The 22,761-nt window shown below is 40.9% G+C and overlaps 1 protein-coding gene across 3 annotated transcripts in view; it reads right to left on the bottom strand.

Moving 5' to 3' along the window:
- The window catches only part of ntn1b (netrin 1b), a 69,786-nt gene that overhangs the window by 5,711 nt on the left and 41,314 nt on the right, over positions 1-22,761 (bottom strand). For all 3 annotated transcript variants that reach the window (XM_077500888.1, XM_077500897.1, XM_077500906.1), the window contains exons 4-6: positions 20,784-20,933; positions 18,149-18,202; positions 9,621-9,695 (exon numbers count right to left, since the gene is read on the bottom strand). In XM_077500888.1, the coding sequence (XP_077357014.1) occupies positions 9,621-9,695; positions 18,149-18,202; positions 20,784-20,933 (279 nt within the window). The remainder of the gene's footprint in view (positions 1-9,620; positions 9,696-18,148; positions 18,203-20,783; positions 20,934-22,761) is intronic.

Raw genomic sequence — 22,761 nt, 5'->3', positions numbered from 1 at the left:
TCCAACTTCCCAGCGTGAGAATCCAGCGGAGACAGCGCCCTCTTCTCTGCAGCATCCAGGCAGCCAGCCTCGCTTCCTCTTAGTATCTTTCACCCTTCCTCTCTCAAGTATATTCTCACTTTGTGTTGAAACACACACAAATCCCCACACGTCCGGCCACTTGCTTGAACCTAAATAGCCGCCAGGCAAAAGAGGCGCACTCAGCAGCGGGTCAAAGAGTGTGTCGCCAAATAAGCGACAGTGTGGTGAGACACAGATTGGGGAGAGGAAAAACAGAGGTTTTGTGAGAGGAAGCGATAAGTGTGAAATAGCGCTGCGCTCACACAATGGCTGCCAAATGAGACCAGCTCACGGCCAAAACCTCCCACTGGGTTAAACCGCTTTGGGCAGCGTGCTGCAGCTTGACATTGCGCGCCGTCAACAGGCACGGGCTAATGACATTAGAGCTCACTTCATGACGGCGGGGGCCCCCCCCCCCGTCCCATCTGCTTATCAGCTGAGGGAATGATGGGAGACCTCAACTGAATTGCGGAGGGGGCTTCCGTGCCTTTGACCGCCATCCTGGAGCGTCGGTAAACACACGAGGCTTTGATTCATTGTCCTCCCGGTGGCGCAAGGAGGGAGTGTGTGCCGAGGAGGATGTCAGGCGAGAAAATAATCCCTTTGTGGCGGCCGTCTCCGTAGCGACCACAGTGATGAAAAACAAAAATTGAATAAACAAAACATATTTCTTTCTCTCCGAGGTGGCAATCCGTCACCGTCTGCCTAATTTAACACCTGTTTGTGCCCCGAGGAATGCTCGGTGACGGCAGAGTGCACAACTGTGTTTAAACAGAGGGCCCCTTCCCGTGACCCCTGGGGGGCCAACGGCACCCCCAAGGAGAACAGGGAGGGAGCAATAAAAGCGAGGCGACAGGCCTGAGAAATGAATTAAAGCCAAAAGAAAGGGAATCCATGCTAAGCAAAGATGTTCAGACGGAATCTTCTCCTTCCAGAAGAACTTCAGAGAGAAAATCCACAGGAATTGTCTGACTTATTCCAAAACTCAGAGCAGCACTGAACAGTCCTCAGTCATTTTCATGGCAAATCCTTGAAATGATCAAAATGATTCGCTGCAAATTAGATGGCGCAGGCAAAAAGATTTCCTAATTTTGTCGCCCATATGTCCAGTCAAGTGTTTCCCAACTGATATTAAAGCCAAGGCACATAACACCTTCTTAAAATAATCGCCTATGTCATTTTTTCAGATCTTCAGGAAAAACAAAAAAATTAACCATTTGCATCATGAGGAGATGATTTAGGCAAAAAATTAATTTTGCATTAAAAAAAAAAGACTGCGGCAATTATTTTAACCCCTTCAGACCCATAGGTGATTGCAGTGGAAATGACATATTTGCGTGTCTAAACCAATAAAAAACATAATTTGGATGATGTCAACACTTTCTGGTTCATGATTGGATCCTAGCTAACCAATCCCAATCGCAAGTTCATTTGAATGACGTTTATGTTTAAAAATGTTACATATAAGCTTGGTTACTTTACAACACGTTCCAGCCATAACATCCTGGCGTCCACTATAACAAATAAAAGCATGAGATAACCCTCCAAAACATTTTCTATGTTGTTCTTATGTGTAAAAAGAGTCAAAATCAGCAACAACATTGTGTTCATAAGTTGAGGACTACCTTTAGTTTGTTTCATTCTTCTTTCATATTTACACCATCTCGAACAAAATAAATGTGCCTCCATCTAGTGTTAATTTCGTCAACGAAATGTAAATAAAAATAATTTCGTCAACGCACATTTTTCACTGCACGAAAAACTAGACTAGACTGGACAAAAACTCTTGATTAATAAACAATAAGTGGGACTAAATCAGCCTGAATTTTCATCAACTATTAAAGACGAGACGAAAATGTACTTCACTTTATAAAAACTGGACTAAAATCTACAGACATTTTAGCTCATGAACAAAAACGAGGCGAAAATGATATGATTTTGTAAAATCTTATATCTGCTAATCTGCAACTGTGACACTGTCATGTGACATACAGTGACACACCCCCTTGCGAATCTGCAGCTAGGTAAAAAAGTAAAAAAAAAAAAAAAAAAAGTAAATTAGAGCTTTAACATAACATTAATCCAACAGCTATAACGTTCCAACAATAGTTTTAATCCAACCGCTAACTAATGCTAGTTAACTTTCTAGCTCATAGCATGGAGCTATGGTCGCCACTTGTTGATATACTGTAATTGTGTGTTAAGTTGTTTTTCATCAAAAAGATGAGAGTAAATTTAAAGTGAAATAGAAAATAAAAAGAGGATGAGGTTGACTAACTATAATAAAAACTATCAAGCATGATTGAAACATGACTAAAACTGAGACTAAATTTCAAAATGGTGTCACGCCGCCATCTGCGTGACAGGCCATGCTTTTATTTTGTTATCCATGTTTCCTGTATTATTGTGAAAATCCTTACTCTCCTATCACTCCAGGTCACTTACCCTTCCTGCCGCTCCATAATCACCGGTCCCCGCCCATGATTACGAACACCTGCCACCAATCAGACTGACAATAAAAGCCACCCACATTCTACCCTCAGTGCCGAAGTGTCACAGTCAGTGCATGGAAGCGTCCCACAGTCCTCGAGTCCTTGTTCCTGTTGCCTTGTTGTTTTGCCTTATTTTTGTGCCTTATTCTCCACAGCGGAGCGCCCTTAGTTACCCCTTGTGCCTTGAGCCTTGTTTCCTCCCTAGCGGAGCGCCTTTTGTTGTCCCCTGTACCTTTTGCCTGTTTTTTCCTCCCCCAGTGGAGCGTTTTTAGTTCTCCACTTTTTGATTCCCCTTTCTACTCTCAAGTTGAGAGTAGACGGCTGTTGGCCGGAAATAAACCTGCTGCCTTTGTGGCCTACCTTTATCCTGCGTCTGAGTCCTACCTCTCCTCGTCGTGTCAGTACACTTCGGCCAGCATGGACCCAGCAGGAAAGGTCGAGGCTGCGCTGCAGAGCCTTGAGCTCCGGCTTGCCAACCAGGAAAAGGTTCAGCAAGCCGTGATTTCGGAGCTGAAGGAGCTGTCGAGCCAGGTCCAAGGACTGGTGAGCCAATCGCGGCGTCGAGCTCCAGCCTCCACCGGACAGCTACCCCTCCCCGAACTCTCTGTCCCGACCACGTCATTCACCGGGGTAGGATTGAGACTGGCCTCCCCAGAACGATACTCCGGTGAACCTGGACAATGTCAGACTTTTCTCACGGAGTGTGACATCCATTTTGAACACTCACCACAGGCATTTTCCACAGCTCGGTCCCGGGTAGCCTTCATGGTGTCCCACCTGACTGGACGAGCCAAGACCTGGGCAACCGCGGAATGGGCCAGGGGCTCCCCGGTCTGCCAAAATGTACAGGATTTTCAAGCCGCCTTGCGCCAGGTCTTTGATCCCGACAACAATGACCGAGAGAAGGCACGAGCATTGAGCCGGCTCCAACAAGGCAAAGAACCCGTCAGCGATTACGCAATCCGCTTTCGCACCTTGGCCACAAACAGTGGCTGGAACTCCACAGCGTTACAGGACCACTTTCTGAAAGGACTCTCACCCGCCATACAAGAACTCCTGATTCCCGTGGACCTTCCAACCAACTTGGATGCTCTGATCTCCCTAGCGATTCGTGCTGATCATCGCCGACGAGAGTTGACCAAGTCCAGCGGGCACCATAGAAGGGTGGAACCAACCCCCTTTTCACCGCCAATGGAAACAGAAATGCCACAGCTCATCATGCCTCCCCGACCAGCGCCAAGGGAAGTGCCTAACGTCGAGGAGGAACCCATGCAGCTTGGTCGGGCCCAGTTAACCACCGAGGAGCGACAGCGTCGCCGCCAAGAAGGCCGCTGCTTCTACTGTGGTGAACTTGGTCATCTGGTGGGAACTTGCACCATGAAAAGAGGTGCACCGGTGAGTTCCTCGTCACCCCGACCTGCTAAGACACAAAGAATCACGCAAGCCCAGATACGCCACCATGCTATGACCATTGACATGCCAGCACTCATCGACTCCGGTTCCGACGAGAGCCTCATGGACTGGGGGCTCGTTAAGCAAGTACGAGCCACCACCGAACCCCTTCCCCGGATCATCCAGGCCAGAGCCCTGAATGGCAAGGAGCTCTTCAGCATCACCCACATCACCGAACCCCTGGAAGTACGAATTGGACAACATATCGAAAATCTCCGTTTCCACGTAATCCAAGCTTCGTCACCCACTTTGGTTCTGGGACACCCTTGGCTACGTCAACACAACCCCCGAATTGACTGGAACTCCGGGAATATACTGGATTGGGGAAAAGATTGTAGGGATCACGTTTTGGACCAATCAGCGACCAGTGCATCCTCAGCCGCAGTCAACCTGGTCACCCTTGAGTCTCTCGCTCCTGAACCTCGCCAGTCACCGCCTCAAGCCGCCGAGTCTCGCCGGGCGCATCTCCAAGACCCTGAGCCACACCGAGTCTCTGCATCATGTCACGCCAAGTCTCTGCATCAGGTCACGCCAAGTCTCTGCATCACGCCGACCAAGCCAAAGCCGACCAAGCCAAAGCCGTCCACGCCAAAGCCGTCCACGCCAAAGCCGTCCACGCCAAAGCCGTCCACGCCAAAGCCGGCCACGCCAAGCCTGCCACGCCTCGTCATGTCTGCCACGCCTGCCACGCCAAGTCAGCCAAGCCTGCCACACCTGCCAAGCCTACCACGTTTCGCCAAGTCTGCCAAGCCTGTCACGCCAATTCTGCCACGTTTCGCCAAGTCTGCCAAGCCTGTCACGCCAATTCTGCCACGTTTCGCCAAGTCTGCCAAGCCTGTCACGCCAATTCTGCCACGTTTGCCAAGCCTGCCACGCCTCGTCAAGTCTGCCAAGCTTGCCACGCCACGTCTGCTACGCCTCGCCAAGTCACGTCAAGTCCGCCCGCGGACTCTTCTATCGGGAACATCCTGAACGGCCCCTTGTCTGGCTTCATGGTCGCCCTCCTGGACTGCCCTTTTGTCTGGGACGGAGGGGTGGGCCGTGTTCCCACCTCCGGGCCCCCTTCCGCCCGCCCTTGTTTTTGGACTCTATGGGTCGGATGGCCGTCAGGAGCCGGCCATTGAGGGGGGGGTACTGTCACGCCGCCATCTGCGTGACAGGCCATGCTTTTATTTTGTTATCCATGTTTCCTGTATTATTGTGAAAATCCTTACTCTCCTATCACTCCAGGTCACTTACCCTTCCTGCCGCTCCATAATCACCGGTCCCCGCCCATGATTACGAACACCTGCCACCAATCAGACTGACAATAAAAGCCACCCACATTCTACCCTCAGTGCCGAAGTGTCACAGTCAGTGCATGGAAGCGTCCCACAGTCCTCGAGTCCTTGTTCCTGTTGCCTTGTTGTTTTGCCTTATTTTTGTGCCTTATTCTCCACAGCGGAGCGCCCTTAGTTACCCCTTGTGCCTTGAGCCTTGTTTCCTCCCTAGCGGAGCGCCTTTTGTTGTCCCCTGTACCTTTTTGCCTGTTTTTTCCTCCCCCAGTGGAGCGTTTTTAGTTCTCCACTTTTTGATTCCCCTTTCTACTCTCAAGTTGAGAGTAGACAGCTGTTGGCCGGAAATAAACCTGCTGCCTTTGTGGCCTACCTTTATCCTGCGTCTGAGTCCTACCTCTCCTCGTCGTGTCAAATGGTGGATAAAATGAACACTACCACCATTTAGTGGTCAAAAGTGGAATTACACCCAATATAACTGAGCGTAAGTCAAAAATAGACTTATCAGCCATTCAAAGGAAAAAGTGCAAATTGAAAATAGTTGTACTGCTGTAACCACAGATGGAGGATGGTTTACTTACAGTGTAACGTAATCAAATGCCCCGAGTCACAAAATTCAATAGAAGATCAACATATTTGAAGCTACAACTGAATATTGCCATTATCAATGTTTCCTAATCAGAAAAGGAAATTGGACAGCAACCAACAGTTTGTGTTTGACTTAAGAGATTTTACTTTACTGTAATGCGTGTCCTTGGGTGAGAGTGAACACCCTAGACTGGTCGTCAGCCAATTACTGGACAGACAAACAACCATTCATCTTCACAATCCTACCTATGGGAAATTTAAAGTCTGAAATGAACCTTTCATGGATGTTTTTGAAATGTGGAAGCTAAAGTACCAGCATAAAACCCACACAAGCACAGGAAGATCATGCACACGACACAGAAAAAACAATTTCAAATTCAGAACAACACAACTGAGAGGCAGACATGCTTCCCAAATCAAAACTGCAAGTCAAGACAGCACTTGCGAGTGTGTGAACCATGTGAGACGGCTGTTTGTTTACTGTTTTTGCCTGACTGATGAGGTTTTGGATTATGACTGTGACAACCAAGAAATAATACATCCCTCTCCTTAAATTCCAAACAATAACTCTTTTGAGGAATGATTGTCATCATATCAAATCAAATACTTAACAATAGGAGCAAAACAACAATTGCGTGCAACGACTACACGCTCCACGAAAAACTTCTGGTTGAGGATGTTGATCATAAAACTGACTCTTTTCACAACATCTGGTAAAAATTGAAGGAGACCTACATATCATTTTGGATGGATTCTTGATTTGGTCCCAGATTTTTTTTTATTTTTTTTTTAGACATCTCCATTTGTTTGTTTGTAGTCCAAATCCTGATAAGTCGAGCAAGGAAACTATGTTGTTATTTAAATGAGGATTGTGCATTTATTTTGAAACCTGAATTATCTCAAAACATTTGAAGCGTATTTTCCTGGACATGTCCACTTTTCGGACCCACAAAAAGCATCTGTCGAAATGTTAAAACCATCTGGGATTTCTCCATTTCAGTCCGTATGAATTATTCCACTCCACTGTGGCTTGTGTTTCACTAGTTGGCATACATCACTGGTTCTGCATGGTAGGCATTATGAACGGCACCGCTGCTTGATCATGATGTCACTAAGTTATAAGCGTTATTATAAGATGCATCCTGGTCACTTACCTGTTGACATGTTCACACAAGCATTGACATTGACGGGACAACGTCACCAGGCTCTAAAAATAAGCATTGGTCGATTTCAATTGCGGTTTTACTACTTTTGAGGGCGTACTTGCGTATTACACAAGTGGCTTTGCTGGACTCATTTTGGTCAAATATTTCCACATGCTTGTAGCATAGTACTGTATATACTGTACTGTAAATGTGTAGCAAAACACAAGCATTGTGATTGTGGCGCGTGGCGCGATATGAGTAAAGTGCTAGCACTGTTATCTGTGTATTATTGTACTTTTTGGCGACAAGGATGGAGCTTCACTCGTGCTGCTGCCCTCATTCCTTGCCATCAGTTTTGTGGTTACAGTGTTCCCTCGTTTTCCGCTGGGGTTAGGTTCCAAAAAATACCCGCAATAAATGAAATCCGCGAAGTAGTTAGCTTTATGTTTTACAACTCTTATAAATGTTTTAAGGCTCTAAAATCCCCGACCGCACAATTTATACACTTTTCTCATTGAGGCATTTACATGTTCTCACATTTCTCTCTTGTTCAAACATTGACAATGTTCAAACCTTCATAAATTTTATAAAATGGGTATATTACTGTAAAAAAATATGCAAAATTGCACTTAAAAAAAAAATCCGTGATACAGCGAGACCCCGAAAAGTGAACCGCGTTATAGCGAGGGAAGACTGTATACAAGTATGAATCTTTAATTAAAGACTAGCAACGATTGGAATAGCTGAAGCTAGCGAGGCTAACCCCGGGTTTACACCGGTTGCGTGTGCGGTGCGGCTGCGGTGCGGTGCGTCTTGACTGCGTGCTCCGGACGCGTCAATTTTTTGGCCAATCCACACCGGCTCCGCACAGCTGCGGTCCGGCAGCTCCGTCGCCGACCACTTCCCGCCGTGTCTCGCGTGACCGCGCGCGATCATGTGGCATTAAAAACAACGACAAACACACAGAAAGTCTGTGCTTAACAGAGAAGCAGAAAGAGAGGTGGACTTTTATTATTTTGTGGCTTTCTACCTCCAATATAAACCTCTCCTCGTCCATGTTCGTTGGTGTCTAAACCGTGAATGAGCACCTCGCACGTTAACTCCAGGCCCGTCTACGCCCACATCACGTTTTGCTAGCATGCTTGCGAAATAGGAGCTGGCGAGTGTTTTATCTTGAAAGGTAACCGGAAATTTATTTTGAAACTGCGTCGGTCTTCCTGTCCCGCTTGATGTGTTTTGTGCTAGCTTGCCATTTGCCGGAGGCCTACCGCTGCGGCGTCCGGCAAAAATAGAAAATAGGCTATCCTTGCGGAAGGGCTGCGGCACGCCGCAGCTGAGACGCAGTCGACACGCAACGCACCTGCAAGCGGTGTAAACTGCACCATTCGAATGAATGGAATCTAATTGCTTTCGTCGCTGGAACGCACCGCAACCGCACCGCAACCGCACCGCAACCGCACCGCAACCGCACCGCAACCGCATCCGGTGTAAACCCGGGGTAACTACAATTCTAATTCACAGCTAGCCAAGGTTATTATAGTCAATGAAATAACAGACACTAAAATTAATTAAAATAATAATAATAATAATGATAAATTAAATTAAATACAAAAATACTTTTGAAAAAATCAAGTACTAACTGAAATTCCATATCACATTTATAAAATCGACTAAAACTAACTATAATTATCACAAAAATATCCTTCGTTTTCATCTTTGTCAATTAATATCATACATGAGTATTCTGGGATTATTGCTGTCAAAGTTAAAGCGTTAACTCTTTGAATAATCACAAAAAACATCGCATTAATCATGTATTAATGCAGATTAATCACACTAATAATTTTGACCGCAGATGATCCTTTAGCTTGACAGCGGATGGTTACGTTAAAGATAGTACAGGTTGTGTTTCAGCAATAAACATAACTACATGCATTAAAACAAATCATTTAATACATATTTGCATATAACATTCAGAATATTTGTTCATGTTAAACTATTGGGGTCTTTTTTTTTTCATTTTAAATTCTGCAAGTAATTAACTGAGAAAAGAGGATAAGAGTGTGCATTTGTTAAAAACGTTTTGAAGGCATCCTCATAATAATATGAAGAAAGAATTAACACATAAATGTAGTCGTTTGACAGCTCTAATTTAAATGTATATATTGTGGTATTGCAACAAAAGCACCTGTTCTGTTTGATAAGTGTGAATAAGGGCATACAGAACATACATCAATTGATTTAGTTGATTCATCCATTGATTTCCCAAAGCCTAGCTAGCTAGCTAGCTAGCTCTCTGTCTCTGTCTCTGTCTCTGTCTATGTCTCTGTCTCTGTCTCTGTCTCTCTCTCTCTGCAAGAGATCTCCATGATGTCACTGTGTAAAGTGACATTTGTCCTCATAAAGTGCTGAAAATACGAACACACACCAGATTATTCCATCATAGAGAGAGAAGACGTGAGTGGAGATGAACGTGCATCACGAACTGCGACTGTTTAAATCATCAGTCGCGGACAGGGCAGCAACAGGGTGTCGATGTTGTGCGGCTCTAATTAATTGAGACATTTCGCATCCACAGCAGCACATTTTTACGTAGTGGACTCACTCACCGTAGTCTTTTTTACAGTATTTCTTCATGGTGATCTTCATTTTTCCTTTGGAAGCTTTACAGTGGGATTCACAATCTGGAAATAGGGGAAACATACATCTTGAGTTTTGGATTCACACAATACAGTATATTAAATCACATCTTAATTTATGGTAGTGATTCTCCTTTGGTGGGTTGTTGACAGCTCATAAAAAAGTTTTGGGGATGCGGGGTGATAGGCTTGATTTTTTATTTTTTATTTTTATCACATTTTTATACATAAAATTATTATGTTCCACCTCAATCCAGTTTTAAATGCATGTTGCACATGTAACTATCCAATTGAGAGTTCCTGTTCGAAAGTGTCATGATTTAAAAACTCTCCTGACCTTTATTATTGTGGATTACATCGTCCTCGGGATGGTGTTCTTGTGTGGACACCATTAGGTCACACTGTGAAACATTAATTAATAAAATCCTCTTCTGCTTGTTATTAACACTTTGCTCACATGTCCGCTGTTGCCCTTACAGTGTATCCCTAAATATTTGTGGTTTGGCATTCACACGTCACCATTTGAAGATTGTTTTTTTTTTTTTTTTGGGGGGGGGACCTCTCCACTGTTGTTAACCTATTTGTGATTTTCTGTAATGTATTTTTTTGTTTTTGTTTTTGCAGCAAGATAATATAGTTATTTAATTGTAGCGTCTCTCAATTGAGCCAAGCAATGGCTACTGTTGGCTGTAAGCATGAGACACAGAGAGATTGTTTTGTTTGTTAAGGCAGAAGTTGTGCTTACATAAATATGAATCTTAACTCTAACAGCAGCTGGGTTGGATTTGTCAGCCAGCGGGAGAGGGCAAGGCTCAAAGTTAGCAGTTTGAGTCAAAAGTTGCATTTTGCGCCTCGAACAAACACAGTGAAATGCAAAACTGAGAATGAGGAGAGCTGCTTCGATTGACCGGGGATCAAGTTGGCTGTGTTCACTCCCACAATGGCACAAATGCACTATTTTAATCCTGAGATACATAAAATCATTAATTAAACTGCTTCTTGATGATTATTTTCTAACAAGTGAGCCATCTAAATTGATGAGAACATTAATCAACATTTAATATAGTTTAACATTTCAACTGTTCCCTTTTGAGGTCTCTTCATTTTAAAACTTTTCACATTTCCAAAACTCCTACTAATATATAGAATATTTGTCTTTTTCCTAGTTCCAAGTCCAAGATCATAAACGTAAACGTTAGCTTGCTCAAGTGAAGTTAAAGTGGTTAAATCTGTGTTGCATTTAATACCTTGTGTTTTTAATCCAAGCATTGTTAAATTTAATCTTAAATTTATATTTGTTTGATATTTGCCCCACTTGAACTGTTTCTAGACAATAAAATACAATTTGCTGCTATGCACAATGACAATTTAAGAAATAAAAACTGCTCATTATAAAAAGGCAAACCAATTGGTTACTCATAAAGTGAATGCATTAAGTTAAAATAAAATTTATAGACGTTTACATAATTAGTCTATTGAATTTTTAGTAGGCTATTCGAATACTAAAATATTCGATTGCTGCAGCTTTACATTCAACCTCTCCATCCATCCATCAATTTTCTTGACCACTTATTCCTCATATGGGTCGTGGGGGGTGCTGGAGCCTATCTCAGCTGGCTTTTGGTTGTCACAATGTGGTATATTTATGGTTTAATCTGTCACTTTGCAATCATAAACACTTTAAGAGGTGTCAGTTCTTCACAGAAATTTGCTACTCATTGTCATGCCCACACGGTTCACAATCTCTTATTTTCTAGCATGCTTTGTCTTCATATAATCTCATCTTCATGAAGGAGGACGACAGCTGTGGCAAAATGTTCGATCCTGCTGCACAAACTGTAAGTCATTTCTGAAGAGTTGCCAGTTTATGCGTACTTGACATTTAGCAGCAGGCTTTAAAGACGACTGCTGCTTTTGTCTCCTTGCCAGGTAATGCTCATAATGAGGGAGCTGGCGGTGGGACCAGAGGGCAAAAAAAATTAAAATAAAATTGAAATCATTTGTTCTTTCCACTTTCCATTGAATGACACAAATTGGAAGCAGATCGTTAACTAGTGTTGCCGTAGCTCGTGCTCTCTCTGAGTAGGAAGACTTGTGCTCCCTTTTCTGGGGGGTGGGAAAGCTGGGCTGGGCCGTTTAAAAGAGGAAGGAGGGAGCAGTTGAGAGAGGGGACCTTTCAGCTCGTCTGAATATGGACAAACTTCATTGTTTCTTCCAGCTCTCCGTCCAGTCGTCCCCTTTCTTCTCCATTATAGTCTGTGTGAATGAGGTTGCCCGGGTAATGATGGAGGGAGAAAAAACGCCCCTCTCCTCCCTCTTAAAAAAGAAAAAGTTGTTTGGTTTGTGGGATGAGGATAGAAGTCGTGTATGTTGAGGAAGCGTTTTGGAGTGAAATGCCTTGCCACTTTCTCAGGTGGTGGGATCATAAAAAAAAAAAAAAGGAAAAAGAAAGGAAAAAACGGAAATCCCAAAGTAAATGACTTTGACTAGTCCATATCAAGCAATGCCTAATTTCCATCTGAATGTAGGAAAGAGGCTGGTTGGGGCCTCGATCTGCCTTTCGGGGGCCTCCATCACACCTCCCCTTTGATAGGCGACACTGACGTCGCGCCCCCTCGGAGAAATTGCCGCACACTCAGAGCCATTACACCCGCAGTGCTCATTAAGGTCCAATCTCCTGCTGGGAAGACAAACGCCCCCATTGTGTGGCTCCGCGGCAGCGCCACGCTCATTCTGCGGGGGTCGCTGGGGGACCACGCGGCTTCTAATTTGGAGGGTGGCGTCTACACACCAATCCAAGCTTCACACTATCTCAGCCGTACCGCTTTCACTGTCGCCGGGAGTCAGAAATGACTCACACCATTCTCAGAAGTGCCGCAACAGGGCGGGCAACCCAGCCAATCACCTCAGACCCTGAGATACAGCTGACAATGGCCCACGTCAATGAGAAAACGATGGAACTGCTTCCGATCCTGCAGCGGGGGAATGTGTCGGGAATTCTAGTTTCGACTGACTGGTGGCTAACGAGATGTCGGATATCAACGCCACAACTGTAAACATTCGTAGACACAATTGAAAATTTTCCTAATGGCGTCCACTAGTGGTAGTCCTGTTGTCAAACATGGTGACAAAACTAAATTTGATAACATTTAAATTTTCAGTTAACTTCAAGAGATGGCGTTTACCCTGGGAAGTCTGTACCGTTTGTTTTTGTTTGAAACAAAACAAAGAGAAGTGAAAGTTTTAAGACATGCTGATGACGTTGGAAGTTTCCTGAACCTTTTGCTTGAATTTGAAGATGCCTATTGTCTAAAATAATGTGCTTCAAGACATTTCAACAAAGTCAAAGGGGAAGTCAACCCAAAACATTTCTTTACAATAATATGAAGACTTGTGTTGACTTCGCCTTTAAGAGCTGGAGTTTGTATTTTATTTTTATTTTGGTGGCAATATTTCCCTTTTACTGCAAATGAATATCAGCTCCAAATATCCTCTCTGACTACTAATAATCGATATCGTCTTAAAATAAAACATATCGGCCTATCTCTCAACAAAACAAATTAAACTCATCACTTAGGTGCACAAAAAGACAACAAGAACAAGAAGATCTTAAGTACTGTACATGTTATGTGAGAAAAGTAAAAGTGCTAGCTTAAAAAAAAATTAGCATGCGAGCTTGTGCCAGTTCCAACAAACATCAAAAAAGTTGACTTCACATTATTAGCTAACAGTAAAACAGCTGACCTAACAAATCAATTGAGACACCACAATATGTACTTTTCATTCTTTTTTTTTCTTTTTTTTTTTAAACCTCACAAGTCACAATTTGGTAAATTTCACATTTTTTTACGTATAGTGTTGGTCAGTCCACATGTGTGGGTGTTATTTAATTTTATTTTATTTATTTTTTTACAAATTATTGATCAATCTAAAGTGGTGAAAATGGCTTGTTCTCTGACTATGCAATGTTAATGGTTGAACAAACAAGCCATTTTTGGGGTCTCCTGAAAAGTGATTATTTTTTAGGTAAGGTTTCGGCCCGATGGCGGAGATATGTAAAAAAGTGTTGGTAGTTAAGTTGTTTATTATTAATTTCAGATCTGGTCTTTTTTTCCTCCCGCTCCCTCATGTCTTCCCTTCTTACTTTTTCATGTTTCTTGGAGCCTGTTAAGAGAAATTTTGTTGCTGTGCACTTGTGCATGAGCAATGACAATAATCCTAAATTGCAGTCAAACTAATTAAGGCAACACTATAAACAACTAAGACAACAGGTTCGGGGAAGGTCTGAATCTAATGAGCCATGAACGGAACACACTCCCCAAAAAATGACACTAAAGCGATGGGTAAACACTGCCGCGGCACATCGTCTTATGTCACCGCATGGTGACTCTTGTTAGAGTAAACCAACAATAGCTTCAGCCTGGGCTTTGCTGCCAGCACAGTCAGCCTTGATTGAAATACAAACTGGTGCAAATGAAGCATGTAATCAGATTAAGGTTGAAACCCCAGGGGGGGTGCTGTGCCGGCTGGGAATACGGGCAATGACGCCGCAGGGAGTCATGGGAAAAAAAAACAAAAAACTGTTTAATGCAGAAGGAATGAGACCAAGTTGATGTGGATGTGACGATGGAATATAAAACATAAATGAAACTGTATGAATAACTGAACTAAACAAAAAATGTACAAACTGTTTAATGTTACAGGGGCTTAAGATAAATCCGCTAAAGTACATTTTAAAGTACAGTTGAACAGTACTTAAAGGGATAATTGATACATTTAAGCCATTTTCAGCAGTAAAATGTTCATATTTTGTCCAGAATTCATTTGATAACTTAATTATTACCTTTTAAAACACGTTTTTTCCACTTTCTGTCCTCTGAAAATGACATCAAAGTTGCTCAGGAAACAAATAACAAGAAATCACAGCTCATCTGTATTCTGGGTTTGGTCACATTAACTGAGCCATGCTTCAGTCGAGAGCAAGTGGCAAAATTAGTTTTCTTTTTAAAGATATTAATTGTGCAAGAAAAATAATTAAGTTATGATATTAATTATAGACAAAAGCGTATTTTCTTCCTGCTGAAAATGGCTAAATTAGTCAAGTTAAGTATCAATTTAACTTTGTTGTGCAATACATTTAAACTTCTTTTTTTTTTTATCATTTATTCAGGTTACATTTTTTTTTATCTAACTTTTAAGTGCAAGGGTTTAAATAGGTTGAATAATCATTTAATCACAGTTTAATTCTTTATATACTAATACCAATTTCCTAGATTTAAGCATATCGTTAATTTTCAGACGATGCACAATGTTACAGTGGCTTACAATAAAATAAATAAATAAATAAATAAATAAATAAATAAATAAATAAATAAATGTATTACATTTTCATGAATAAAATCTATTCCTCATTTTTGATGACAAATTATTCCACTAGAATTTAATGGTGGCCTTAATGATGATACTTTCAATTTCAATTCAAAATTTTTATTTTATTTTAAAAAAGGAAATGAAAGGGGACAGAAAGAAGTGAAACTTATATTTGCCCTTGATCAACACACACACACGCACTCGCACACCCATGAACACACACACAAAGGTCAACACAAAATAAATGACAGCAAGCAGTCAAGATTCTTTTCAAGGTAACAATTAAACAAAAATGATTCAACAGCATGACCTTGTGCTATATATATTTTTCCAGTAATTGAGCTATTATATTTAAAAAAAAAATACAAATGGACTGAAATGATTTTGTTTTATAATCCAGATTGTTCCACAAACGGACACCTTGAGTTGAAATACATTATTCTTTTTGTTTAGATCTGTATTTAGGTTTGAAAACCCCCCAAAAAACATCCTATTAATTTCTAGTCACTTTTTTTTTTTTTTTTTTTTTTTGATTTGCATGTTAATTGGTACGATTTCATGATGGGCTTTATACATCATTTTAAGGTGGTTAAACTCCATGTATTCATTAAATTTCAAAGTTTTTAGTTTAATAAATATTGGATTAGTGTTGTCTCTGTATCAACATCCGAAAATTAGACAAAAAACACGTTTCTGTAAAAGAAAGATGGTTTCAGAGTAGGTTTTGCTTTGAGGTGGTACATTGTATAAAACATTTCAGAGCAACTTTATTTCCAACTTTATTTAATAAAACTATTCAAATTTTAATGTACTTAAATAAAATATTGAGTGGTTAAAAACAAAGATTAAATAGCACAAACTAGCATGAAAAATGTGTAATTTTAAGTTTTTTTTAGTCTTAGGGATGTAAAAAGCATGTCACTGCTTTGCAGAAACTGACAAGAGTAACTTAGACTTAGTTGGCTCACTGGCTTACATCTCATAAATTCCATTTGATGATTAAAGAGTAGCCTAAATGCAGTGTTGCCGGTAACGCGTAACGCGTTACTCAAAAAAGTTGCTTTCTAAAGTAACTAATAGTCTAACGCGTTACTTTATTCTACAAAGTAGTCTGATTAAAGTTACTGTCCAGAGAATCAATGCGTTACTCCACATTTTCATGAAGAAGGCAAACTATCTCACTGTTGTAACAGTCACAAACAACTACTGCTAACTACGAAGATGAGGCAGAAGTCATTGATCACCACACTGAATTCAGCCATGGTCTGGTCATGAATGGTTTGCACATTCAAAACAAAAGTGATGATACTTTTACTACTAGTTTTATTAATCAACAGGCACACAACGCAACAAAAAAAGTGTGCATTATGGACCATAAAAGCGGTAAAAAAAATAATTTATTTCCATCCTCAACTGGTCCGTGAAGCATTATGGGATGAGGTCGTCTCCGCCCTCTCGCCAGGGGGAGTGACGTCAGACAAGTTACGTTTTCAGTAGGGGTGGAACAAAAAAACGATTCGACCGAACCATCGTTCGTCAAGGGGAGCTAAACGACCGTATCGGTTGCGAGTGAGGCTTTATGGTTTTCATAACAATAGCAAGAGTTCTGCGCCGTGCTCTACTTGTTTTGTTTACATTTCAGTAGCATCACCATTCAAGCTACTTCCGTGTTTCCGTGCTCGCGACACGGCGCGCGCGCGCGCGCGCAACGAGTGACAACATACAAATGGAGACAGTTAGCAGAAGCCGGTGCCGTACATCTCGGTATTTCCCATGGCTATCGAGTCCTCTCGGTGCACTTGTATGTCTCGGGCCGGCGTTGGTACTGCGCGCGAGCCAAAAAGAATAACTCCCGTGACGATCCAATGCATGGATTCAAACGACACAGCTATGTCCCACAGCCAACACACCAGCTAAGCTAAAAGCACACTGCAAGTATCTCATTTCTCAGTTTGTGGCTCCCTGTCAATGTCTACAACTAGCATGAGCAGCAGATAGGAGAACTGAGACGTGCCCGCGATTACGACAGCCCAAAAAACAAAATATAAACAGTAGTGATTCTGTGGTCATCATCGTGTCTCAGATTAAAAAAACAAAAAAAGATGTCATACATTAACCAAAAATGAAAGTGATGACAAAAGAAAAAACAATTGTTAAATACAAAAATTGTTGATTAAAAAGGGAAATGAACTTTTGGAAATATTTTTGCATATATTAAGTGGTTAAAATGTGTTTGATAGATTTATTGTTCCATAAGGTGGCTTCATATTTCTTTTGGCTGGACGGTAGGTTTATTTCATGTCTTAAATTTATGTTTCTGAAATACTTCACAATGTGCAAATATTCTGTTTAATTGTGTTGGTGTCTGTCTAAAGGTTAAATATTTATATTTAACATTAAATTATCAACCTTTTGTTTTCCTGATCCTTATTTTGAAGAGAAAAAACAAACAAACCAAAAAACAATTATAACTGTCAATAACTACTAATAAATATTTAAACTGATACATGTGTACACACTGGAATAGCGGAACAAACAAACAATAGAGGAATTTAGGGGATTTTCATTTTCAACCTGGATAGATATTTATTTTTTGTTTTATAAAAAGTATTTACGTTACAAGAAGTCAAGAGAGACTGCCTATTTTGTTTTTCATAAAAAAACACCTTTATTTTCATGTTAAAAATGCACTTTCAATAAAGTATTTGGAACTCCGTTTCTACTGCATTATTTTTATGTTGAGATGGTGTTATCGGCAGCTGCTGAAAGTAACTAAAAAAGTAACTTTTAATCTAACTTAGTTACTTTTAAAATCAAGTAATCAGTAACGCAATTTAGTTACTTTTAAAACCAAGTAATCAGTAAAGTAACTAAGTTACTTTTTCAAGGTAACTGTGGCAACACTGCCTAAATGTGACCATTTTTGACATTATTAAGGACGTTCAAAGCATGTACTGTGTCACCCTTGTGATACACAACAGACAAATGAAAAGTAAATGTTAGGACTAGAGAGGTGAAATTGGTGTCCCATGAGCTCCATAAACAAGAGAGAAATATCAAAAAATGTGAGTCAATTATAAGAAACGCTGCAAATAAGTGAGAAGTAGAGCGCTTGCTTTGTTACTGACCTGATGTCTCATCGTAGCTGCTGTAAGTCGCCGTAGGGGATGCAACTGGAATCTCTGTGGTGCAGACAGGAAGCGGGTCATTAATTGCCATTTAAAGACAATTGTCAACATGTGTTTTGTCCACTAGAGCCCACTTTCTCCTGCCTTGGACCATATGTAACCTATTTCGGATCATACATGAAATACACCTTTGGGAATGAACGGGATGTCTTCTTAATGACTAATCATCTGTTGTAAGATGAGTTTAGTTTAAAAAATGCTGTGATTGTGGTACGCTGTAGGTGCTGAGAGCCAAACTGGAACTGACGGCGCTATGGGCGAAGCAAATATATTCTATTTTTCCATTTCGTGATAAGAATATAAAGCACTTTGGGGACCATTTTCAGCAGCTACTGACATGACTTATCTATTAATACCAGTCAGATGCTGTTTGATAAAAACATCTACCAGTGATCTCCATCTCAGTGTGGGGCTGGTGTATATTACTGAAGGCCTGGAGTCTGCAGCCAATAAATATACGGTATCAGCCATCATTTCTTTGGACGCATTCTGGGGATTTACCCGGAGATGGGCCGTTAGCGATGCAGAAGGCACACAAGGCCATGTTAGGTGAGTGGAAACGCTCTGTTTATCCAGGCTATGGTTAAAAAGCAAAAATGTCTATCCAGAATAATGGAAGAGGATATAAGAATAACAAAATGTGACTGTAAGGCTAACAAGCATGCACAAGCATAAGCATTTGAAGTCGTCTTCAGAGATAGATTGAGCATACAGTGTGGTTTCAAATTCAAGAAAAATGTAAGCAGTTTGGATTTGTCAAACTATTGTAAGAATAATAACGCCAAGCAAATGGTCATGCTTTTATTCAGCTGAAAAATATTTACAATTGGATGAAGCACTGTGGCTTATTTACTATATAACATTTATTTATGAAGACCAGATGTCTTCTCGAGGGTGATATATCGTCGATGTGGGTGATTTATTTACAATAGCACCATTGAATCACATTCTACAGTGGTGCCGTGAGCAGGACTGGACTGGCACACAAAAAAAAATGCCTAACACATAGCTCTGCCACTGATATTGATTGATGTTACTCCAGTTTGTTAACTATATTCCAAATGGATTAACAGACTAGTCCCTCTAAATTGGGGACCCGTCTCTTGGTTGTAAAATGGAGGAAATTAATAATTAAAAACCACTGCATCGGCGCCAAAAGATGCTAGCCCACTGGGCATCTGCCCTGTATGCCAGATGGCCAGTCCAGCCCTGGCCATGAGACATGAGTTTAACTTGTTCCATGTCCATGCTTATATCACAAAACACTCCTTTCCTGATCTAAATTAAGGGAAATGCCATTAATCTATTCATTAACACCCCCCCCCCCCCTACACACACACACACATGCTACCCCACCCCACCACCAAAAAAACGAAGTATTTGAAAACATAGAGTAGTTAACATAATTGTGTCAGTTTCCCCATCATAATTTAATGCTGCAATTCAATACATTGTCCTGCTCCTTCTGGACTTCCCACCTTGGCCACTAGTGGGCAGTGTAATGCAGTCATGCAGACAAACCAGGAGAATAGTACTTTGTCAACCAATAATGCAATGCATTTTTCGTTTCTTCAGTGCTCCTGCAAACTCCGCACAGGAGGGTCTGAGTTAAGATCCAAGCTCAATTTTGCCAACCACAAAGTGTGACTTCTCATTATTAATCATTAAAGTTAATCATATGTCATGAATAAGGTTGGCAACTTGGCACCTATTAAATTAATCCCCACGGAACATCTGTCAATAATAATAATTTAATCCTAAATGGTACTGGACTTTTTGATTCCAAAATTGGATAATATCATCATTAATCACGTTATTTAAGGCAGGGATCCCCAGCCACAGGCCCATATACCAGTAACAGACCACACTGAAAGTTATTATATATATTTGAATCTGCAGACAGTATATTTCCATTTTGAAAAATGACCAATTAATACTGTGCCTCATTCCTGCACGTCTCATACAACAGTGATCTCACAAAATAACAAAATTACCTTAAAAAAAACAACAACAAAAAAACACTGACTCGATGTGATCGGACGTTCTTTTTTTAGTCTGACATGTTAACTGTTTGCGTCTGGCTGATGTAAAAAAAATAATAATAACTACATGCCATAATTCTACAAGTATACGTTCACTGTAACGTCTCTTGCTATATGTCTGACTCTACTGTAAAAATACTTTGTCATTGAACTTAAGCAGATTTGTCAGAGATTTTCTTTACTTGAGTATGTATTTTTCTGCAGCTTTGTTGCAGTCTGAGTTTCTTTACTTCTGTAATGCTACGGCAGCGTGTGGCTACGTTGCTGCCCCTGGCAATCTTTGGGTGGTCTTCACATCAATCATTTAAGCTGCTCCACTGATATCTTGCGAGGCCACAGATACTTGGACAGCACAAGTTGTCCAATTCAAGCTAGTCGTAGCTTGACCACATGCCACTTACTGACTGATATTTCAACCTTGTGTTTCCATGACTCTTCGTATGTAAGTTTACATTTGATTAAGAAATGATCTTTTTTTTTTCTTTTTTTTTTACTGTACTTTTTCTGTCAATTGGAAAAAGTGAAAAGCTTACTGATGCAGGGGGCGATAGGGGAGCGACTCTGCTGGTACCCCTTGGCACATCGGTTGCAGGTGATTCCTGCAACTCCGTCCTTGCAAGGACATTGGCCTGTTGTCTGATTACACGTCTTCCCTGCTGCTCCAACGGGATGGCAGTCACATGCTGGAGAGAGGAAATGACATGAAAGGACAGAGATGTGTCACCAAGTAAACATGAAAACAAAAGTCATGTAGTTTATACAGATAGTAATGCAAATGTTGGGCCAGTGGGCTGAGGGCATTTTCTTTTACACTCCCTTGGAACATCTAACAATTTGGTGACAGAATGTAGACTAACTTAGACCAGTTAAAAGCAGGTCTAAGTTGTGGCACAGACGGTGTTACGTGATTCTGGTGGATTTGATTAAAGCACAGGCAGACAGATCCTGATCTCTGCTGATGTGTGTTGGATGTCAGTGTTTTTCATTCATAAATATGAGAACGCCGTGCATCGAACCTTCTTAACTTATTCACTCGCAGCCATTTTCACAGAAGCAACCCCCTTGGCTCCCGACTATTTTGCTGGAACTTTGACTGATTTTGCAAGGCCCACGGAATATTGTGTCTTTTGTTACAGAAACGTGGAACCTACCAAAAGAAAGTATCTTCATTCATCAGGAAAAAAAAGTATATTTCTCTCTGTTTCCGTTTTACAGCAATTAGCATTCGAATCTAGCTAGGTTTCATCATTATTCACAAATCTATTTAGAATTGTGAGTAATTGAGTTTTTTTCCATCATGGCCCTGGTTGATCTCCTTTGTTCTGCTGCCCCCTTCTGGCCATTTATGTAATAACTGCCATTTCTTCAACCTTTCTTTGCAGTTGAGAGGCTGCATCAAAGCCTTCTGTATGCTCTAGCATAACCCCCCCCCCCCCCCCCCCCCCAAAAAAAAACCATTAATAACGTATAAATACGTCTTTGGGACACTTCAAACATTTAAAATAGAACATATTTATATGTTTTTGGAAGTAAATGAGTTAATCATCGTAGAAATGAATTACACAACCATAATCTTAATGCTCAAACATAATGAGAAATCATTCCCTTGCGAGTTGACTTAATTTTGTTGAATAACATCAGAGACGAGCCAATGGGCTTCGCACCAGCATAAATCCACATATTACACGGCTTCCCTCCACCTTTGATGAGGGGAAAGAAAAAAAAAAACTTGATTGCGATTTGCATTTCACACACTTAACATTTCTTTCATCTTGTGTTGCAGAATCGAAATGTAAGCAGGTATGAGTCACAGACATTTGTGATCAGGCAGGCTTGTGTGCTCCTTGGATTGAGTTTCCACAATGCAAAACTTTTTGGCAAAGACATCCTCGCAAATATCGGCTGAATAATGTTTCCCGGTAACGGTTGAGTGGAACACACTTCAAAGTCTGCTTAAAGCGGTTAACTGGAAAGACTGAACATTTAATGTGAGAAATTTGCTCTGTGAGTGTGCACAATTAGAGTACCGAAAGATGCAGTGTTTGAAGTGGAGCCTTCTACTGGAGTACTGAAAGTGTTGCACTGTATGTACTACTAGAGGCATTGACAGTTTTACTTCAACTCTTATCAGATAATTTTAAGAGCTCACTACCTAAATTTTATGGCTCAGTATTACTGTAACTACAAGAAAAGTCATATTGATTTGTTTGTACTACAACTACTACTACTACTACAAACAAAACGATGCCGAAAGATCTATGATTTTGAGATCTGGGGAATCTGCCAAATGACATTCCAGTGAGTGGACTGAACAATACAATAGGATGAAAATTAATACATAAACGAGTAAATAAATGAGAAAAATAAGCATAACAATTAAATGAATAGAAAAATTAATTAATAGAGAAATAATGATAAAAAAATAAGAGATAAATGATGAAATAAGTCAGGAGAACAATAAATATCTTCATAGTTAATAAAGAAATCAGCTCAAATTTAAACCAAATGAGT

This window comes from Festucalex cinctus, chromosome 1, assembly GCF_051991245.1.
Source record: "Festucalex cinctus isolate MCC-2025b chromosome 1, RoL_Fcin_1.0, whole genome shotgun sequence".
NCBI lineage: Eukaryota > Metazoa > Chordata > Actinopteri > Syngnathiformes > Syngnathidae > Festucalex > Festucalex cinctus.
Note: the sequence above shows the minus strand (reverse complement) of the source record. Positions and strands in the feature narration are given on the sequence as shown.